Source organism: Sorex fumeus, unplaced genomic scaffold (assembly GCF_029834395.1).
Source record: "Sorex fumeus unplaced genomic scaffold, SorFum_2.1 ptg000086l, whole genome shotgun sequence".
Classification (NCBI taxonomy): Eukaryota; Metazoa; Chordata; class Mammalia; order Eulipotyphla; family Soricidae; genus Sorex; species Sorex fumeus.
Window position 1 is genome coordinate 27,002,700 of NW_026606143.1, and position 21,984 is coordinate 27,024,683.

Below are 21,984 nucleotides of genomic sequence, written 5' to 3' on the forward strand. Positions count from 1 at the left end.
CTTGCCATGCAGCAAACCTGGTTCTGTCCTGTGCACTGCATATGGCTCCCTGAGCGTCACCAGGGGTAACTTCTGGAGCCAGATCCACTCCCGTGAGCATCACTGGGTGTGGCCAAACACCACCACCCTATCCCCAAATACCAGATAATATGATCCACCAAACCACTTATCCAGCCTAGGTAAGTAGGTTTCTTTTGCAAATGCAGTGCAAGCAAGGGCAAAGAAATGTCAGGGTACCTAGGCCACCCCCTCTGTACTGTACAACATTCAGTCTTCCTTCAAACACCTGGCGTGCTTGCTGTGTGCTGACAGGGATGGACATCGTGGTAAGCCTGTACATTAGCATTAGATATCAGCAATGCTTCCTTTATTGGTTTTATCATGAAAAATCAATCTAAGCACAAATGATGCTCTCTAATTGATTCGCGTGCCATTCCCACATTAGAGGCCTGGGTCTGGCTATTTTAAATCTCATTATGGAGTTCAGTCAGGAGGGGGAACTGAATTTTCAGATTGAACATTTGACCCCTTGTCGATATGTTTTTCTGAACTGCTTCTCGGGGGCTCTGCCTTGCTTGGGGAATGCTTTGGGGCAGACAAAAGCCAGGATTGTCTGTATGGCAGTCTTGTGTGGATGCCAGTGTCACTGTGCAGTCACCCTGCCAGCTCCCACAGGGGCATCATGGGGGGAGTTTTTATCCAAACATGGCATCAGAAAATGGTTTTACAGGGCTGGAGTGATAGCATAGCAGGTAGGACGTTTGCCTTGAACATGGCTAACCTAGGTTCAATTTCCAGCATCCCACCGCCAGGAGTAATTCCTGAGTGCAGAGCCAGGAGTAACCCCTGTGCATCACCAGGTGTGACCCAAAAAGAGAAAGAAAGAAAGAAAGAAAGAAAGAAAGAAAGAAAGAAAGAAAGAAAGAAAGAAAGAAAGAAAGAAAGAGAGAGAGAGAGAAAGGAAGGAAGGAAGGAAGGAAGGAAGGAAGGAAGGAAGGAAGAAAATGGTTTTTCCTTAATAGCTATTTTGCATTTTACTTGAGGTGAATATAAACATTTTCTTCCTCTTTGCTTTGGTTGCTAGGACCTTAGAGTCAGTTTTGTGTGCTACCCCTACGGTGTAGAGGAACGAACTAGGAATTCCTGGGGATTCATTTCATTCCTGATCATAGTTTTAAACCCTTATTCCACCTCTCACCTCAGATGTTGCAACTATTATTTAAAACTTTCTAATTGTGTGTCACCTCAAGCCCTTGGGGCACGGAGATGGGCTAGGGATAAAATATTATGATAGTTATTGATGCTCGTTATAAACTCCTTGAACTCAGTTGCCCAAGGAGGAAGCAGATATGGATTTCAGATATGGAATGTTTTCCTAAGTAAAGATAATTGTTTTTTTCTATTATTAATAGCAACTATCGGCCATGTTGGCTGCGTGCAAGGTATTCAATATGCCAAACACAGTAACAACAAAGTCTCCAATGGAGACGTTACTGGGCCCGCTCAAGCAAATCGACGAACAACGGGAGGGCCTTTACCTCGAGCTTGAGCAAATAGCAACTATACAGTTCATGAGTCTAAGATGTCATTAGTTAGAAGGCATCCTCCCATTGCATTAGTGTTAAAATGTCTTACAGAGGGGGTAGGCCAAGTTCCCTATGAAAGGCCCAGCACTCACACCCCAACAGCTGCCACCATACCTGTGGCTGTACTCCACCGCTGAAATTTTCAGGTATACAGTGTTTTTTTCTGAAAATTCTAGACCTTCTCAGAGTCAGGGTGGGTGACCTCCACTCATGCCTAGTCCCTGTCCGCATACTTCTGGAAGCCCAGGCAGCCTCACCCACATTTCGCCTATACCACCATGTAAACTCACTGCCCATTTAAATATTTTGGATTTTCTGGAGTGCCATCACCTAACTCTGTAGTACTAACATCCCAGTAGGAGTGTACCCAATTGGATGGGAATGTAATGTAGAAACCAATTAGCTCAACTAACAAAAACATTAACACAGAAGGCTCAACTAGCAACAATGGCTTAGTAAACCCTCAGACAAGGACTTACTGTCCCTATGATGAGAGACAACAATTTTCAGAAATTTTCTTTTACTGAAGTATTTTTTTGATTATCCCATTAGCTATTTAGTGCTAAAAAGCAATATAGAATAAATCAATTTGGGCCTGCTATGAGGGCAGGCTTGAGGGGTGGTTGGGAGAATGGAGACAATGGTGGAGGGAAGGTGATGGTGGTGGTATTGGTGTTGGAATATTTAATACCTGTAACAAATGCATCACGAACAACTTTGTAAACCACGGTATTTAAATAAGGGGAAAAATTTCAATTAAAAAATGTCTGACAATTGAGAGAAAAAAGGGAATGCCCTTCCACAGAGGCAGGGTGGGATGGGGGAGATGGGGGGGTGGGAGGGATACTGGGATCCATGGTGGTGGGAAATGGGCACTGGTGGAGGGATGGGTATTTGATCATTGTATAATTGAAACCCAAGCACAAAATTTGTAAGTCTACAACTGTACCTCATAAATAATAAATATATTAAACAATATATTAAATATATATGATAATATTTTAATTATAAATTAATTCTAAATATATTGAATATATATTAAATAATAATAAATATTTAAAAAAGTTTTAAAAGTCTGACAATTGTCAATACTGATATATCATGATATTTCTTCTTAAAACCCCCTCCTTATGCCAGAGAAGTTAACATGGTTTGGGGAAAAGTAATTTTTAGAGTCAATGAAATGAGGTATTATTGATTTACTAAGAGTCCTCTAGGCATCTGAGACCCATTACTGGGGCTCAGAAGATGACCACATTGTAGGGACCAGTTATAGCTGAGGGAAGTGAGTGATTACAGGGGCACAGTCACTACTAACTTCACCAAGATGCAGGAGTTCATATACTAATGTCCAATCAAGGGACTTCTGAGTGAGGGGGTTGCCCCATAAACAAGGAAAGTGCATTTTAAAAATATTTCTTTATAATTTTAAACAGACTCCAAAATGCTATCTCTCAAAAATAGAAAAATGTGCAAGGATGGATTATTCTCAGAAGAAAACACAAATGGCTAATAAACATTTGAAAAATGTTCAGTCTTTCTTGTAATCAAAATAATGCAAATCAAAACAGCTTGATGCCATTTTTTGGTCTATAAAATCAGCAAAGATAATACTGAATGCCAGCGAGATGGCAGCAAGATAGGCGCTTTCAGCCATTGTCGTGTGAGTATGAATGGTACAGCTGTTGTAGGGTGTAATTTACCAATATATTTTTAACTATTCTTCAAATATTCATCTTTAACATGTTCATACTACAGGTCTAAGTTATTTATTCTGCCCCTAGGTATCTGAAGGAACTAATCATAGGTTCAGAATTATGTTGAGAGTATTATTTATATTAATAAAATACAAACAACTTAATATCAACAACAGGAATATTTAAATTATTTTTTTATTAGTGAATGGTTTACAACTCTCAAAATTAGTGTGTGATATGGGAAATATCAGTATCTTCTCATTTTGCTAGGAACCTAACCTGGTATTTCAAAGTCTATTTTTAAAAAGAAATCTGAAGACTATTTTTAATGATGTGATAAATAAACTTGTATTTAGTGATAAAATGCCTATGTAGTAAGATTCCAAAGTTGTTAAATTGTATGTTTAATATATTCAAAAAGCAAAACAGAAATACTGAGAGAGTCAGCAATAGTGGGCCATACCGGAAGATGCTCAGGGGACCCCATGCAATGCTGGGGAATGAACTGGGGTCGGCCACATACAAGGCAAATGCCTTAAGCCCTATATTCTCTCTCCAGCCCAAGAATTAGAAATTATCTTTGAGAACTATAACTCATGATGAGATTTGCTTCTCTACTTTTCCAAGTTTGTGGAAGCAGTCAGACATTTTCCTCCCCGCAAGACTTTTGCACTGTATTTTTTTCTGCCTGGAGTGTTCTTTATCCACACAGCTCAGTTGATCCTTTTTATTTACACATAGATTAACTTCTCACTGACAATTATTTGCCCTGTATTCCCTATCCCCCATGCTTGCCTTATTTTTTACATCACTCTTCACATTTTAACATACTACACATTTACATGTATTGCTTTTTGCTTTGTTTTGTTTGATTTTTGTTTTCTTTTTTGCTTTTGGGGTCACACCTGGCATGTACAGGGGTTCCTCCTGGCTCTGCACTCAGGAATTACTCCTGGCGGTGCTCGGGGGACCATGTAGGATGCTGAGAATCAAACTCGGGTCAGCTGCATGCAAGGCAAACTCCCTACCCGCTATGCTATTGCTCCAGGCCTCTTGTTTGTTTTCTTTAAAAATCACAAAGGTATAATTTTTGGTCTGTCTTTTCCTTGAGAGCCTAAAGCAGCTCTTGGGCACATAATAAGCAGTCAAGTAGTGTTTGTTGGATGTTAAAAAAATGAACAGCTGGTGAATACCAGGAAGATTGCTCAACTTATTATTATTATATGGTGTTAGAAACTGAACCCAGAGCCTCATACGTGCAGGGCAGGTGCTCTACCACTGAGTTACATCACTATCTTTAAATTAATTTTAAAAATTTTTATTGAATCACAGTGAGACGCACTAAATTAATTTTTAAAGATCAAATGAGTTTTAAATATTCATGTTCCTGGGAATAATATTTAATAGTTTATAGATAAAAGTTATTTTTGAAAGTATTTCTCCTACCCTGCTAGGCTCCTATTTCTACCTCAACAGTCAGGACACCTTATCCTTAATTAAATTGCACACATCTCTGACTTTATGGGAGAGAAAATATTTCTTCAAATTTTTGTTGGTTTTTAGGCACAGTGGATGGTGCTCTGGGCTTACTCCTGGCTCTGCATTCAGGGACCACTCTTGGTAGGTTTGGGGAACCATATAAGGTGCTGGGGATTGATCCTGGGCCAGCTATGTGAAAAGCAAGCATCCTACCCATTGGACTATTTCTCCAGTTTCAAGAATTTATTTTAAATTAGATACATTATATGAATATGAAGTCATTGTAAAAAATAGACACGTATGTAATAAGTAATAAAAAAAATCCCTTTACTTCTTTTGCCAGTGTATCTTCTTCCCCAGAATTAACCCAGATAACAATTTGTTGTGTATCCCTCCAGGCCAGCACCATTCAATAGAACTTTCTTGGCTGTCAGGAACGTTTGATTTTGTACCAGTGAGGTAGCCACTAGCCAAACATGGTTATTAAGTCATTGAAATGTGCTTAGTGTGAGTAAAAAACAAAAATTTAAAATTTATTTCATTTACTTTTGAAGTGAAGCTGCCACAAGTGACCAGTAAGTTCTGAATTGGACAGTACAGATCTGAACAGTTTCTATGTAACTGCCGAAAAAGTGGTTAATTTTGCTTTAACCATAAATGGCATCATACTATAGCATAAATACATATTATATTGTTTTCTGTATGGCTCTTTTGCATTTAACAAAATGTTCTAAGAAATTGCTCCCTGTAAGAACATGTGTATCTGTTCTCCTGTTTTTAATGGTGCCTCTATCTTCATAATATGTGCCTACCATACTTACCTCAATAAAAAAATGAGTATTTCTTGGTTCTGACCCCATGTACTGGGTACTTGAGTACAGTTTTCCTCCACTCCACTGAACTCTCTTAAAGTTTCTACTGACAGGCTGATCTGAGTTTCCATGTCATCAATGATACAGGCCAGGGACCTAGTGAGTTTCATGTGTTGGGCCTAAGAGTGAACTATAAAATCTTTTCTTTCCTGTCTATCTTGAAAAGATGAAAACATTCAAATCCCAAATAAAGCCTTGATTTAAAACTGTTCTGTCTTAGACTAGCGATATAGTTTAATAGGTAAGGAGTTTGCCTTGCATGTGGCTGTCCCGGGTACAATCCCTGGTACTATATCTGGTCCCCCAAGAACTACCAGGATTGAATCCTGAGCACCATAGAGTGTGGACAATTCCCTCCAAAATATGGTAGTAAACTATGATCAGCATGAGACTGAGGGACGACATTTATGGTATTATGTTATTATTCTAAATTTAACATTTAATGAAAAAAAACTTTGGGGAGTGTTTTGAGCAGTGCTCAACAACTTTTGCTAGCTATGTACTCAGGAGTGAGCCCTATCCATGCTCTGGGGACCATATATAGGACCAGTGATTCCAACTGGGGTAGGTGGGATACAAAGTCAGCACCTTTACCTTGGTACTATCTATAGCCCCTAAATTTGTCATATTTAAAGACGGTTAGTATGGAGGCAAAAGATTCCTACCAGAAAAAAAAAGATTCCTATCAGGATTGAATCTATGATAAGCAAATTATAGTTGTTATTTCATTTCTGTAAAAATTTCATCATTACAATTTAGGTAACATGGTTACTGTCACTGTCACTGTCCTTCCGTTGTTCATTGATTTGCTCGAGTGGGCCCAGTAATGTCTCCATCGTGAGACTTGTTGTTATGGTGTTTGGCATATCGAATACATCACGGGGAGCTTGCCAGGCTTTGCCGTGCGGGCGAGATACTCTTGGTAGCTTGCCGGGCTCTCCGAGACGGGTGGAGGAATCGAACCCGGCTCTGCCAGGCTGGCTGCGTGCAAGTCAAACGCCCTACCTGCTATGTTATCGCTCCAGCCCAATATGGTTACAATCATCTTAATGTTACGGTTTTGATGTATATATGGTTACCGTAGATAACCACCATCTCTGTACCCAAGCCCCTTCTCCAATACCCTTATGTTGCTTCTAGTCCACCTTTTCATGAGAAGCAGATTTTTATAGTTTTATTTTCCCCCTTACACTTTATATAAACACTGTGACTTGCAGAGTTGTTCATCATGATTTACTGCAGACGCTCAATATTCCAACACCAATCCCACCACCATTATTTCCAATTTCCCCAACCACCCCTTAAGTCTGCTCCCTTAACAGGCCCTCAATAATTTATTTTTATATTGCTCATTATAAACAATTTGCTAAAAGAATGTTCAAAAATGTTTCTTTAGAAGAAAGTTAGTGAAAATTGTTATGTATGAAGTAGATTCTTTTTTGAAGAGGAAGTGCTGCTCTTGTCTCTGGCATATCCTGATCAAAATGTTCTTTTGTGAAATTATTTCCTAATGGATGACATTCTTAAGATGGTCAGAACTTATTAACTGTGGTCTCTTTTCAATTGATCTCTGCTTCTAGTATGACTCACTGGCATTTGCTAGCTAACATTGATTATGCCAGGCATCATACTGCTATATTAACTCCATCAGTTTAAGGGCTCTTGAGAAGGGCAGCTCATTTTAAAGGAGAAATGAAGAAAATTCAGAAAGGACTTGTTTACAGAGTCAAAAGACAAAGTTTTAAGAAACCTTGGTACAGCTTGTACTCTTGATGCAACTTGTACTCTGGGAGCTTGGAGCCTTTGGGTCACTCTGACACATGAAAAAGAAGGGGAGGGTATGGGCCATGGAAACTTACAGAAGGCCCTATCACAGGAGATGCGAATTTCTGGATGAAACAAATAAACTGCTTCCTAGTAGGGAGGAAGTAGGCAGACACCCCCGGAGCTCACTGTTGATCTAACCCTCCAGGGTTTCCTATACTTCCCACGGATCCAGCTGGAATGGAAAGGAAGGTAGGGGTGCCCATCCATGGGTGCCAGAGAGTCAAGGCTAGGAAAGGGGGGGGGGATTAAGAGGGCAAAAGGAAGAAAATTATCATGCATGCACCATTTCACTTACTCCTCACTAAGATTTCATGAGATAGGCCATTTTATTGTCTTCCTCTTATAAAAGAGAAAATGAAGGGGAGAGCATTTAAGAGTCAACAATCTTGTAAAATTCCAAGCTGAAAAATCAAGTGAATCTTAAAGAACAGAGCTGGGATTTGAACTCAGTCCTATCTGACTGGATTTCCCCATTACAATTAAGAATAATTTAGGTTAGGGGCTGTGGTGCTAGGACCAGAATTTAGATGGTGAGAGGTATCAAAGCCTGTTTGGCCAGGATTGGCCACGTGGAAGGCAAGTTTCTTAACCTCTGTACTATCTCCAGGGCTTTTAATAGATTTTTTAGAGTATTTGAAAGAGGTGTAATTCCTTTTATTTTATTGATGTGTTTTTTTTACTCTGTTCCTTCCCTCTGTGGACGTTGTTGCAATGACTGAGGGTCACACACAAGCTTGGTTGTGATGCTCACACATTTAGTTGTGGTGCTTGCCTGGGTCACACATCAAGTGTTAGGTGCATGGCTCTGACACAAGCTGAATGCCTGAAAATGAGGGCTGTCAAGCCTCTGTCTCCTAGGACTACCTTTATAAACTATACAAATTTATTTTTCTATTCATTTTATTTATTTATTCAGTTTATTTGTTTTTAACTATATAACTAGCTTTATAAACTATCTTCTGATTACCTTTCATATCCTGATGTTATGTTTCGTATCCTTATTGGAGGAGGAGTCAAAAATCTGAGTAGCAAAGAACTATTTGGAAATCAAATGAAATAACTCAGAGAAAACGTTCTGAGGTGTTCAGACTGAAAAAAAATATTTTCTAAGGTCTTGGAGCTGGTTACTGTAGCTGGGCATTAACCAATGTCTTTCTGAAAATGGGGTTTGACTCTTAAACAAAGGTGTTTTTGTTTGCTTGCTTTGTTTTTGTGCTTCATTTTGGAAGACCATGTTCTGATGATCAATGCAAGAACTCATTTATTTATGTATTTTGCCTATTCTAAACACAGTCCTTTGCACCATACAAGAAATACTCTCAGAGAGAGAGAGAGAGAGAGAGAGAGAGAGAAAGGTGCCTTCTTCCATAGAGGCATACTGGGGGTGGGGATGGGTGGTGGGAGGGAAACTGGGGTCATTGGTGGTGGGAAATGTACAATGATGGAGGTATGGGTTTGGAACATTGTATGATGAAACCTGATTATGAACAGCTTTGTAACTGTCTATCTCATGGTGACTCAGTTAAAAAAATTAATTCTGTGTCAACTAACTGCACACATGCTCACAAGCACACACATGGGCTCACACATGTATATTGATTCACTTTGCCATCCACCTCTTTGTTTCTCTTTTCCTACTTCTAGGCCACCATTATGAAGAACAAAATGCACAATGCATATAAACCATTTTTTCACCTTTGAGTAACTATTGTTGCTTTACAACTTTATCTCTGCTTTAATTACCAGATTTCACACCCTCTAGAATACACTGTTCTTGGAAAACGGCAGCACCTTATCTCTTTAATAAACTTGTGACTAGCACATAAAATATCTCCAAATAGTAATTTATTTTTAGATCATTTGAAAATGATTCATTGCCCACATATATTACAAGTTAATGAATCTGTAGGCTAATCACTTTTGCCAATCCATTTACCCATATGGATTGTGTTCTAAAAGTTCATTAATATGTTTATTGGCTTGTTTCTATGTTCTATTATTATTATACCATGTTATATAATATGATGTTTAATGACAATGGGTATTGATAGCAGTAATAATAATTGCCACAATTTGGGTACCAAGTGCTTTGTATACATCATTTCTATTTTCACAGCAATTCTTGCAAGGTAGATACCAATTTTATAGATGAAACTGACTCAAGGTAAGGAGTTTCATTTTTTTTTTTGCTTTTTGGGTCACACCCGGCGATGCCCAGGGGTTACTCCTGGCTCATGCACTCAGGAATTACTCTTGGCAGTGCTCGGGGGACCATATGGGATGCTGGGAATCGAACCCGTGTCGGCCATGTTGGCTGCGTGCAAGGCAAACGCCCTACCTGCTGTGCTGTCGCCCCAGCCCCAGGAGTTTCATTTTAAGAGCACACAAAATCATGGGGTTGGAGAGACAGTACAGGGAGTAAGGTACTTGCTTTGCACGTTGCTGTCCCTATTTAGATCCTTGGCACCACATATAGTCCTTAAGTACCATTGGTAGTGATATCTGAGAACAAAGCCAGAAATAGCCTCTGAGAACGACCAAGTATAGCCCACCCCCACACCCCTTTTATGAGCACTCCAAGTCAAATGCATTTCTTGGCCCGGTGGTAGCTCATGCTGAAAGGGCAATGACAGACCACCCATTCCCTCCTTTGCAATCTCCTTTCTCCTCCTTTTACCAGACACAGCTGGTAGCTACAGATGGTTGCTTAACTCAGTGCCAGCCAATCCTTGTTGCAGCCTGGTTTGAGAAGTGAGCTCAGCCAGTCTGACTTGCCTGTAGGAATTTGATTTGGGAAGCACAAAAAGAAACAGTAAGTTGGTAGGCGTCAGAACTGTGGGTGAAGAACTTGGAAAAAGTGTCTGGGACGGAGGACATGTAGGGTCATATTCCAGCCAAGTGTATAATAGAGAGGTAGAAGGCAAACAGAGACGTTGATATAGTGGAAGGAAGGCTCTAGAATATGTGACAGTAGGACAAAAAGAATCACATACAGAGAGCAACCAGCTTGGTACAAGGCACTTGGGGACAAGATTCTGCCCCTCTCGAATCCCCTATGTCATTTCTGTGCCAGGGTAGCCTTAAAATAATCCATCTCTTGAGCTAACTTTAGTGAGTGTCGGTTCCTTTCAACCAGAAGAGCCAAATTATAACACAGTGTGTATGAGCTAAAGAGGGAACTTGAACCCTAGTTTTGTGAGTATGGAATTTATGCTCTTGTTACACTGCTTTGCCACATTGTGCATGCTGCTTTGGCTCACCATGGCCCACAAGATTATTTCAATATATTTGAGAAGGGGCCAATTTCTGATATATTTTCTCCAAATCTTGTTGTTTAGTCAAAGCCCTGAGCTGAAGGGTGGGGGTGAAGAAAGTCTCAGGTGTGACTGGAAGGATAGTTTGAAGGGCTAAGTACATGCTTTGCATGCTGGAGGTCCAGGTTCAATGCATGGCACCACATGATTCTGTGAGCACCATTAGAAGCAACCCCTGAGCACTGAGCAGTGAGTAGCCCCTGAGCACCCCAAGTGTGGCTCAAAAAATAGCTCTAAAAGAGAAAGAATAAAAAATCACCAGCAACTGGGAGGCCTCCAACCCCCCTCAGTGCAGATGCCAGCTTTCTGGGCAGAAGGTGTTACCACGGGGAGAAGGTTGGAAGGAACCTGGGGATCGATTCTTCGAAGGGCAGTGGAAAAGGGGAATCTTCCAAGGAAGAGTCTCTCCAAACACCAAGGATGATGTACTGATGAACATGGTAATGACATAGTTCAAAGATGACGAATGGGATTGCTCTGGATTGCACTTGCCCTCTTGACAAAAATACCACTGGCTTTGTCTTCCTCTCTCTGGAGAGAGTGAAGTTTTCCTTTTAAGAGGCACACTAAAAAATGCAGAGCCACTTCCTGGGCAGACGTCCAAGTGACTGCATCTCTCACAAGCTCCCCAGAGCCCTAGCCCAGGCTGCCTGGGGCGGGGCCTCCAGCATTGAAGGCTGCCGGAGCTACCAGGGGAACAGTTATCAGCAGTCGGCCAGAATGCTGGGTTTTCGGGCCCTCCCAGGACATAGATAAGAGACGTCAGAGTCTGTGATTGGCCAGGCTGCCGTGTGTGAAATACAGATGTCTGTCAGTCATCTGAGTATGGCATTCCTGTCTGCTGAGTGCCCCCGGGAGTGGGTAAGTCTAAATGTTTCAAGTCTGCCCTCCCTGGTTGTAAAATGCTTCAAGCTCTGCATTGTGGCTTTCTGATGCCATGACTTAGCATCTTTCTTAATATTGCTGAGCCTCAGTTTCCTTTTCTGTAACCAAGAACATTCTCCTTTGCTGTATATAGAGGAATAGGATACTTAGAGCAAGAGAGATGTCTCTGACTTTTATGGGGTGTTGTGAGGCCTGAAGGATGGCACATCTGGGGTACCTCACTGGTATCTAGGCAGTGAAGTGGTACAAGTGACATGATTTCTGGAGGTCACTGGCAATGGCCCTATTTTCATTTATAATAGGACAATTAGTCCTATTATAAATCAAATAGATGATTCAAATAGATGATTCAGCAGCATATATTCTATACTTTTATGGTGTTGGGGTTTCAGACTACACCTGGTGGTGCTCAGGGCTTACCCTGGCTCTACACGCAGGGATCACTCCTGGTGAGACTTGGGGGACAATATGTGGTGTCAGGAATCAAACCCAAGTTGACAATGTTCAAGGCAAGTTCCATACTTGCAGTACTGTCTCTTTGGTCGTATATTATACTTCTTTGTTTTTCCTTTTTGGGTCACACCCGGCGTTGCACAGGGTTTACTCCTGGCTCATGCACTCAGGAGTTACTCCTGGCAGTGCTCGGGGGACCATACGGGATGCAGGGAATGGAATCCGGGTTGGCCACATGCAAGGCAAACACCCTTCCTGCTGTGCTATCTCTCCAGCCCCTACTTCTCCATCATACGTGTGTATTCAACCTAAATCTAAGCTTGGGGGGACTTCGTATGCCCGAAAGATTTGCGAGACTATATTCCTTTTATCATTTTCTTTCTAGACCCTGACTGCTCCAGCCCCTTTTTCGGATGAAACCAGCTGCCAGTGCCTCGCACCCCATGAGAAACTGACCATTGCGCAGGCCCGCTTAGGAACACCAGGTGAGGCTTCAATTCTCCTTGGAAGGGTCAGTGTCTTGACACCTAAATGAGCAGAATTGCCCGCCATCATTGGAGCAATGTTCACGCTTAGAGGTGAACTCATGTAGAGATTATAGCACAGCCGAAGAAAAATAAACTTCCTGCAGTGGTAAACTAGAAAAGCTTCGCTAGCCAAGTCAAAGATGTAATGGGATGGGGCTGGGGCAATAGTACAGTGGGTAAGGTGCTGGCCTGGCCGGAGGCTAATTCGGCTTCAATACTCTGTACCTTATATGGTCCCCTGAGCACAGAGCCAGGAATAAGCCCTGTGCACTGCTGGTTGTGGCCCCCAAACAAACCAAAAAATGGAATGGAATACCTGCCTTAAAGCTCAGCACTGTTACTCACTTATTCTGTTGCCTTGGACAAATCTCAGGAATGATTTGAATCTATTTTTTCATGTACAGCACAGGGACAATGATGCCAGCCTCATAAGGTTTGTGGGACAATTTGATTTGGTTTCAAACACCAAAGTTTCTGGTTTTATTTAAAAAATGGTGCCAGAAACAAAATCCAGGGCCTCACATACAAGGCAAATACTCTACCACTGAACTATATCTTCTGCTGCCAAAGAATTTTTATTGCAGGGCAAGCATACCTGGTGGTGCTGAGAATGTAATTCCTGGTTCTGTGTTTTAGGGGTCATTCCTGGTGGTGCTTGGGGGACTATATCTAACGCAAGGGAGCAAACCACGGTGATGGGTATGGTGTTGGAATTATGTGCATGAGAAACAACTATTAACAGCATTTAAAACCACAGAATCTCAATTAAAAAAACCAGGGTTGGCCACACAGAAGGCAAATATCTTAACCCCTGCACATCTCTCTGGCTCCCCAAAGGGGTTTTTAAATTATGAAGGCTTTTACAAACCTAAGAGAGCTACTATCATCATTTTAAAATTCTTGAAAATGGTGTTGGAGCATTGTATACTTGAAACTCTTTGATGAACAACTTTGTAAATCATAGTGCCTCAATTAAAACCTTAAAAAATTAATTCTTACCATTATTTGGGGTGTGGGCCACTCCTGGTGGTGCTCAGGGACTGCCCCTGGCTTTTAGGGATCATTCTGGCAGTTCTCAAAGGATTCTATGTGGTTCCAGGGATGAAACTAGGATCAGTCACCTGCCAGTCAAGCGCCTTACCCCCACACCATTTCTCAAGCACCTTTTTACCCATTCTTAAATATCTTTTTCATTTTTTTAAAATTTATTCTTTTTTTTTGCTTTTTGGGTCACACCCAGCGATGCACAGGGTTTACTCCTGACTCTGAAGTCAAGAGTTACTCCTGGTGGTGCTCAGGGGACCATATGGGATGCTGGGAATTGAACCCAGGTCGGCCACATGCAAGACAAACACCCTACCCGCTGTGCCATTGCTCCAGCCCCAAATCTCTTTTTTAAAAGTGTCACAAATTGTCCCTTAGCTTAAAGAAACTGGGCTGTGCACTAAGAGTTTGTTCACTGATTCACTCCTATAGCATATGTCAGAGAATGGATAGGAGGAACTGCAAAGAAGCACCATAAGGTATATCTCTATTTTCCCACAGTGTCTGCTACAATTAAAGAGACGAAACAACTACCATGAAATAAGACCTACTTAGCAAGCATACATGTACTTAGGGGGTTAAAGCCTGCTGCAGAAATGCTTACCTGGCAGTTTGGAGAAGAGTAGAGTCATTTGTCCTGGAGTAGTCAGGGGACACCTGGTAGCAGACCACAGCTGATCCTGCTGAGAAAAGTAAGACTTGGACTATGTGAGCAGAAAATGGAAGTGTATTCTAGGCAAGTGGAGCAGGAATAGTGAAGGCATCATGACAGAGAACTCTGTAGGAGTAAATGAGTGATGCTTTAGTTCATTAGGACAGAGTGAAAACTACAATGAATTTGGTAGGTAAGCTTTGAGTCATGTATGATAATATAACTCAGTGGTTTCCATTCACCATTTGAAAAAACAAATACCTCAAATTCAACAGAATCTGTGGGACAAAGGGCCATAGACTTCTTTGCTGTTATTATTAACTGCTATCAGTGGATATTTATTAAGTGCATACTATGTACTTAGTGCTTCATTTTTATTATGTCATTTAAATGCCACAACTCTATGTGATTAGTGGTTTTAATATTTTGCAGGTGAGGAAGTAAAGGCTTGAGAGAAGTGTGAATCTGTACTAGGTAATTCAATTAGTGTCTGTAGTTCTCACACTTGGGCCTGTGTCAGAATCTCCTGGAGGTTGTATTAAAATACAAAGATTTGAAGCCTCTGTAGAGTCTGGAGTTTCTTAGTCCACCTGGGAAAGGTCCTGGGAGTTTGATTCTCTACCAAGTTCCCAGGTAATGCAGTGACTGGTGGACCACATTTTGAGCTGGGATTAGATTGCAAACCTGCTGATGTTTCAGCTTGATCTCTGAACCATGACGTTCTCCCTCCTCTTTTAGGCATGTATGAGCAGACAAACGTAGTGTTTTTGTGTAGCTCAGACTTGTGATTCTTAGACTTCAGAGTGTACAACATCACCTTGTAAATGTATTAAAGTAGTGGGTGTTCTGGTCTCGCCAGCAGGTCAATCTGTACTTGTGAGGCGAGTGCAGCAGCAGCCTGATGGTGCCTTCAGACTTCTAGATACCCCAAAATTGCTGCTGTGCCTTTGGCCAGACCCCAACAACTTGGGGCCAAGTTTACCAAGAAAGTAAATGGCCGAAAGTTAAGTATGTGGGAGACATACCCACAAACCACATCTGGCTCAGCTATATAATTGGAGGCAAGGACTCTCTGGTTCCTGATCAAACTACTTAATAGCCATGATCCCAGAGACTCATAAACAATTTTTAAAAATTTTTTAATAGTGAGACATCATGAGGTACAGTTGCAGACTTACACATTTTTGTGCTTGGGTTTCAATTATACAATGATCAAATACCCATCTCTCCACCAGTGCCCATTTCCCACCACCACGGATCCCAGTATCCCTCCCACCCCCATCCCCCCCATCACCCCCTGCCTCTGTGGCAGGGCATTCCCTTTTGTTCTCTTTCTGTTATTGGGTGTTTTGGTTTGCAAAAGAGGCAATGGGTGACAATCATGTTTAGTCTATAATCTACTTTCCGCATGCTTCTCCCGTCCTGGGAGGATCCTCCCAACACCTTTATTTGGTGTTCCCTTCTCCATCTGAACTCCCTTTTCCCCTAGTATGTGTGGTTGGCCTCCAAGCCATGGAGTAAAATTCTTGGTACTAATCTCAGCCATTCTTGGGTGTTAGTCTCCTATTTTGTTACTTTATGTTCCCCAGATGAATGCAATCTTTCTATGTCTATCCCTCTCTTTCTGACTTATTTCGCTAACATGATACTTTCCACGTAGTACCACTTGTATGTAAATTTCGTGACTTCATCTTTTCTAACAGCTACATAGTACTCCATTGTGTAAATGTACCAAAGTTTCTTTAACCAGTCATCTGTACTTGGGCACTCAGGTTTTTTCCAGATTCTGGCTATTGTAAAGAGTGCTGCAATGAACAGACAATTGCAGATGTCACTTCGACTATACTTTTTTGCCTCTCTGGGATATATTCCCAGGAGTGGTATTGCTGGATCAAATGGGAGCTCAATTTCTAATTTTTTGAGAATCGTCCATACTGTTTTCCAAAAGGGCTGAACCACAAAAAGAAAACACTCAATCCCATCAAAAAATGGGGAGATGAAATGAATAGAAACTTTCACAAAGAAGAAATCCGAATGGCTATAAGGCACATGAGAAAATGCTCCACATCATTAATCATCAGGGAGATGCAGATCAAAATCACAATGAGATATCATTTCACACCACAGAGACTGGTCCATATCCACAAGAACAAAAGCAACCGGTGCTGGCGCGGATGTGGTAAGAAAGGGACACTCCTTCACTGTTGGTGAGAAACAAATTTTTGAACCCAGCAGCTTTTGGCAGAAATGCATCTGGTCCCCGAAGTAGGTTACCAGCAACAGGCCAACCCGGGGGGGGGGGGGGGGGGAAGGGTGCTGTCCCTCCACCTGCTCCCTCTTGGCAGTTTGGTGGCCGCCATCCTCCAGAGGCCATTGGACAGTCAGGTTTGGGTCGGCAGTGATGAGATACACAGGACCTCACAGGATGGGGATGGAGCCGGCCCTTTCCTCCCTGCACCAATGTAGCCGGCCCTTTCCTCCCTGCACCAACGAGACCCCAAGTCGCTGCCCAAAATCGGCCTTTCTGGCTCCTGATCAAGCTGCTTAACGGCCATGATCCCAGAGATTCAGGAACAAATCTTGGAACCCAGCAGTTTTTGGCAGAAATCCCTCCAGATTTAATTGTTAAAATTTTGAAATTCCAAAATTGTGCAGCCACTATTGTGGCTGCATGACATCATATTACGTTTGCAATCTAATCTAATCAATTGGGTTTCAATTGTATAATTGAAACCCAAGCACAACATAATAAAAACATAATAGAAAATTATGATTTTCTATTCATAATCAGCAATAGAAAACAAATTGTCTATGGTTGCCTTTTCGGCAGATTTGAGTGTTAAAGTTCCAAATAATAATGGTGGGTCTGGTGTTGAAATATTGAATGCAATCAAAGTAGAGAGAGTAATGTGGAAATCATCTGCCGCACAGGTAAGGGGAGGGTGTGGGATGGGGGGTACACTGGAATTTTTGGTGGTGGAAAATGGGCACTGGTGAAGAGACGGGTGTTCCATCATTATATGACTGAGACTTACACCCAAAAACTTTGTAAATGCTCTGACGGGGATTCAATAAATAAATTTATAAAAAGGGAAAAAAGTAAGGTGTAGTTCATGCCCAATTCAATCAGCCTAATCAATGGCTGAATTAATAGCAATACTCCTACTTAAAAAAAATAAAGTTAATGATCTACAAACCATACAGTCGGAAAAGCTGATCCAGAAATAAATCCAAAGTCTAGGTGATATATGAAGAGGACAAATTTGACCTAGAGTTATAAATGTACTTCAGGTCCAGCAGAAAAGAATAATTTTTTTCCCGTTTTTTTGGGGGGTCACATCCAGTGTTGCTCAGAGGTTCCTCCTGGCTCTTCACTCAGGAATTACTCCTGGTGTTGCTCCGGGACCATATGGGAGCCTGGGATCAAACCCAGGTTGGCTGCAAATGCCCTAACCTCTGTACTATCACTCTGGCCCCAAGAATTCCGTTTACTAATGGAAAAGAAAGGGGAAAATGAACTTAAATTCTTAGGTATTGTGCCCTCTATTCTATCTGATTTCCTGCTTATAAAAACTATAAGATGGATATTTTGTGTCCTTTCCACAAATGAGGCAAGTGAGATTTGGAGAACTGAATAAGCACATTATAACTGGCAGTTATGATTCACCCCCAAAGTCCCTTTCATTTAAAACCTCTGCTTGGTCTTCCCTCTGGAGCATGGTATAGTGGACATGGAGTATAGTGGAGGTTTTTCCTTTTTTATTGAGGTAATATCGTATTATGTTTCAGATATGCATCATTGAAAATCAGCATGGGAATATACCACATTAAGTTCATCACTTAAAGTTTAATTTTGCCCTTCACCATATATTCTTCCTTTCTGTGCCAGTTTGCTTACCCTCCCTTTCCTTTCTAGTAACCAGTAATTGGCCTTATTTTTCAAAATGTTCTAAAATTCATCTTTGGAGTAAATTGTGTTTCTCTTTCTCTATATGACTTATTTCACTGCATACAATAACTGCGAGGTCCATCCATGTTGTTGTAGCTGGTAGAATTTCATCATTTACTATAATCATATAGCACTCCATTGTGTCTCTAAACTACATCTTCTTTATCCACTCCTTAGTCAGGGGGTACTGAGGTTGTTTGCAGTTCTTGGCTATGGTAGATAATACTGCAGTGGGGGCCGGAGAGATAGTACAGGCTAAGACATTTGCCAGCTCTAGTTCGATCCCTAGCTGTGTGTGTTATTTCCCCCAAGTACAGCCAGGAATGATCTCTGAACACAGAGCCAGGAATAAGCCCTGAGCACTACCAGGCATGCCCAAAACATGCCCCTAATAACGCTTTAATGAACATGAAAGTGCAGATTATTTCTTTGAATAAGCGCTTTTGTATTGAATAAGCGCAGGGTTATTCCTGACTCTGCACTCAGTAATTACTCCTGTGTTCACCAGGGATTACACACTCTTTAGTCGTCATGCTCGCACACTTGCGTGCAGTGTGTCCAGGACTGCAAACTTCGATGTGCCCTTGGGGAGTCCCAGTAGCAGTACCACCATCATCATACTTGGCTTGCAGGAAGGCACCAGGGATCAAACTCACAGTCTTGTGCCTGCAAGGCAGGTAGATACCCAGAATTAAGATAACAGGATTGTGTGGAATTTCTATTTTCGGTACTTGAGTCATCTCTATGCTGCTTTCCATACAGACTGCAACAATTTACCTCCCCACCAACAGGTACTCCACATCCTCTCGGATGCTTGTCAGTTTTTGTTTTTGGGGTAATTGCTAACTTGTGGGTGTGAGGCTCATTGTTTTTACTTGCATTTCCTTTATAATAACAGATTATGAACACATTTTTAGATACCTTTTGGCCATCAATAAGTCTTCTTTGAAGATGTGACTATTTCGATTCCCTCCTCTTGTTTTAATTGATGTATTTCTTCATTGTTGATGTTAGGAGTCCTTTGTATATTTTGACTGTTACCCTCTTGATGGATACGTGGTGTCTAACATCTCCTGTTCAGTAGGATGTTTCTTATTTTCTAAAAGATTCTTTTTTTTTTTTGCTTTTTGGGTCACACCTGGTGATGCACAGGGGTTACTCCTGACTCTGCACTCAGTAATTACTCCTGGTGGTACTCAAGGGACTATATGGGATGTTGGAAATCGAATCTGGGTCAGTCATCATGTACAAGGCAAATGCCCTACCCACTGTGCTATCGCTCCAGCCCCTAAAAGATTCTTTATATTAAAAAACATTCTCTGGGAAGAGCTAGGGCAGTGGGTAGGGCACTTGTCTTGCTCACATCCGACCTGTGTTCTACTCCCAGCACCACACATAGTCTCTCAAGCACTGCCAGGAGTGATCCCTGAGCCAAGAAGAGTAAGCCCTGAGCGCTGCCTGATGTAGCACATCACCCCAATTTCCCTGCCCTTTTGTAGTTTGTTATTGTGGTGGGGTCACACACACTTGATTCCAGTGCTCACATGCTTGGCTGTGGTACTACTTGTTAAGGATTGTACTCTTGGTTGCAAGTGCTCACACTTTAGCTGTGGTGCTTGTGCACACTTTGGCTGTAGTGCTTACACAGTTGTGTTCATCAGGGATTACACACTCTTTAGTCGTCATGCTCGCACACTTGCGTGCAGTGTGTCCAGGACTGCATACTTCGATGTGCTCTTGGGGAGTCCCAGTAGCAGTACCAGCATCATCATACTTGGCTTGCAGGAAGGCGCCAGGGATCAAACTCACAGTCTTGTGCCTGCAAGGCAGGTGATCTACCACTGAGCTATTCCTGGGTCCTTTACATTAAAAAATTGCTTAGGGGTCACACTCAGGGGTACTGGGGGCTGTCTCTGGGCCCACTCCTGGTAGAGCAGTGCTGTTTAGGGACCACTAGGGGCCTCTGGGGCCATCCCAGGGCCAGATGGTTGCAGGGATTGAATGTGGAACCTCACACGAGCTAGGCATGTTTTCTACCACTTGAGCTATCTTCCTGGTGCTCTTTTTATTTTCATGCAAGTTTCTTTCGCTGTGCAGAAGCTTCTTCATTGGAGGCAGTAAAAATTACTTATTTGTCAACAAAACATCTTACTCTTTATTTTAAAGCCATCTGTTTTCTATAGAGTTGTTTTCTATAGGTGAAGAAGGGATGGTACAAAGTGTGATAAAGAGATGCTTTATATGTGCTGTTACAGGGAGCACAAAGTGGATACTTTATAGTTTAGGGATCTGGCTGAGTCTGAACAGTGACATTTCAGTTATACAATGTGCAAATCAACCATAACTTCTCCATTATAGGTTCTACTTCAATATATTGCTTCTAAGATTTTCAAAAGGGTGCTCCTTTTCTTTGAGAAATCTTTTCAGAGCAAGGAATCAAGAATTCTACTTGCTTATTTCTAGTCCTACAATTTCCCACAGGCAGCAATGAATTTCTTTGAGAGTTTTTATGACACATTGCTCATAGAAATTATTGACTATTTTGATTTACCCCTCTCATCACCTTAATTGACTTCCATAAGTATCCAGCTATATCTTAATCTCAAAATAACTAGCCTGGATTTACAAAGACAAACTAAAAAGCAAAAGAGATAACAACATACTAAACATACTGCATGGATATGTTCAAAGGCATTTGCCTTCCATCCCACCAGACCCCTTTCAAATCCCTGGTACCACATAAGTCTCAAGAGTGCTGCCAGGGGGTCACTTCTGAGCACAGAGCCAGGAATAACCCTGAGCATCACCAGGTGTGGTCCAAACCCTAGCCTTCCCAAATAAAACAAATGAAAGAGCTTTAGAAAGCCCTAACCTTTATACAATCTTATAATTCAACAGCATCTTAATAAAGAGTACATATGGAATTAAAAGATCTCAAAGAAAACAAGCTCATATAAGAGGATAAAAAATTAAAATCTGGAATAGATTAAAAGTGTATTGTAGTGTTTAGAAAAGACCCATAAAATCAAGTAGTAGCAGCAAACTCCCTGAAATAGATACCTGAAAAAATGGATAAACAGTGCTTTTTCCTATCCTAGAAAAGAACTGATATAAAATTAGTAATACAAAATATATCCTTGAGCAGCAGTTTTCAACCACCAGTCCACAGACCAATACTGGCCTGTAAAAGTTAAAAACCCACTGTCCTTGAGAACTTCAGGGTTAAAGCCAGGGTTAAAGCTATTATTTTCTATCAGAAAAGGACAAACTAAGAGACAAAAATGTTCACAAGCATATCATTATGCTACTTGCAGCCTTTCCAAAGCTGGATATCCGTAATAAGTAGTGATGCTGAGCACTTTTTCATGTGCTTATTGGCCATCTGCCTGTCTTTCTCTGAGAAGCGTCTGCTTCATATTGCCTTCTTAATGGAGCTGGTCACATTCATGAGGTTTATTCGCTTTTTAAATATATTTTCTCTCTTCCTCTACCTGAATCATTTGTCCATTATTATCTTTGAGCTCAGTGATTTGTTCCTTCATTTGGGGTTATTCTGTATTCATTGCTTTCTCTGGTGCTCTTGCTCCCACTTACTGAGTTCTCATATTCTGAGTCTGTTATTTTCTAATGGAAAACTCTTATTCCTGCCTTCTGTTCATTGACTTTATTTTTTGAGCTCATTATTTTTCCCTGGGTTTT

The 21,984-nt window shown here is 41.3% G+C and overlaps 1 protein-coding gene across 6 annotated transcripts in view; it reads left to right on the forward strand.

The window, feature by feature from the left end:
• PCYT1B (phosphate cytidylyltransferase 1B, choline) overlaps positions 1 to 21,984 on the forward strand; it is a 134,515-nt gene that overhangs the window by 56,942 nt on the left and 55,589 nt on the right. For 5 of the 6 annotated variants that reach the window (XM_056131225.1, XM_056131222.1, XM_056131223.1 and 2 more), the window contains exon 2: positions 12,499 to 12,598. In XM_056131225.1, coding sequence (XP_055987200.1) covers positions 12,499 to 12,598 — 100 coding nt within the window. Of the gene's footprint in view, positions 1 to 11,527; positions 11,637 to 12,498; positions 12,599 to 21,984 lie in introns of those variants that run through there. The other variant, XM_056131221.1, reaches the window with a different exon arrangement.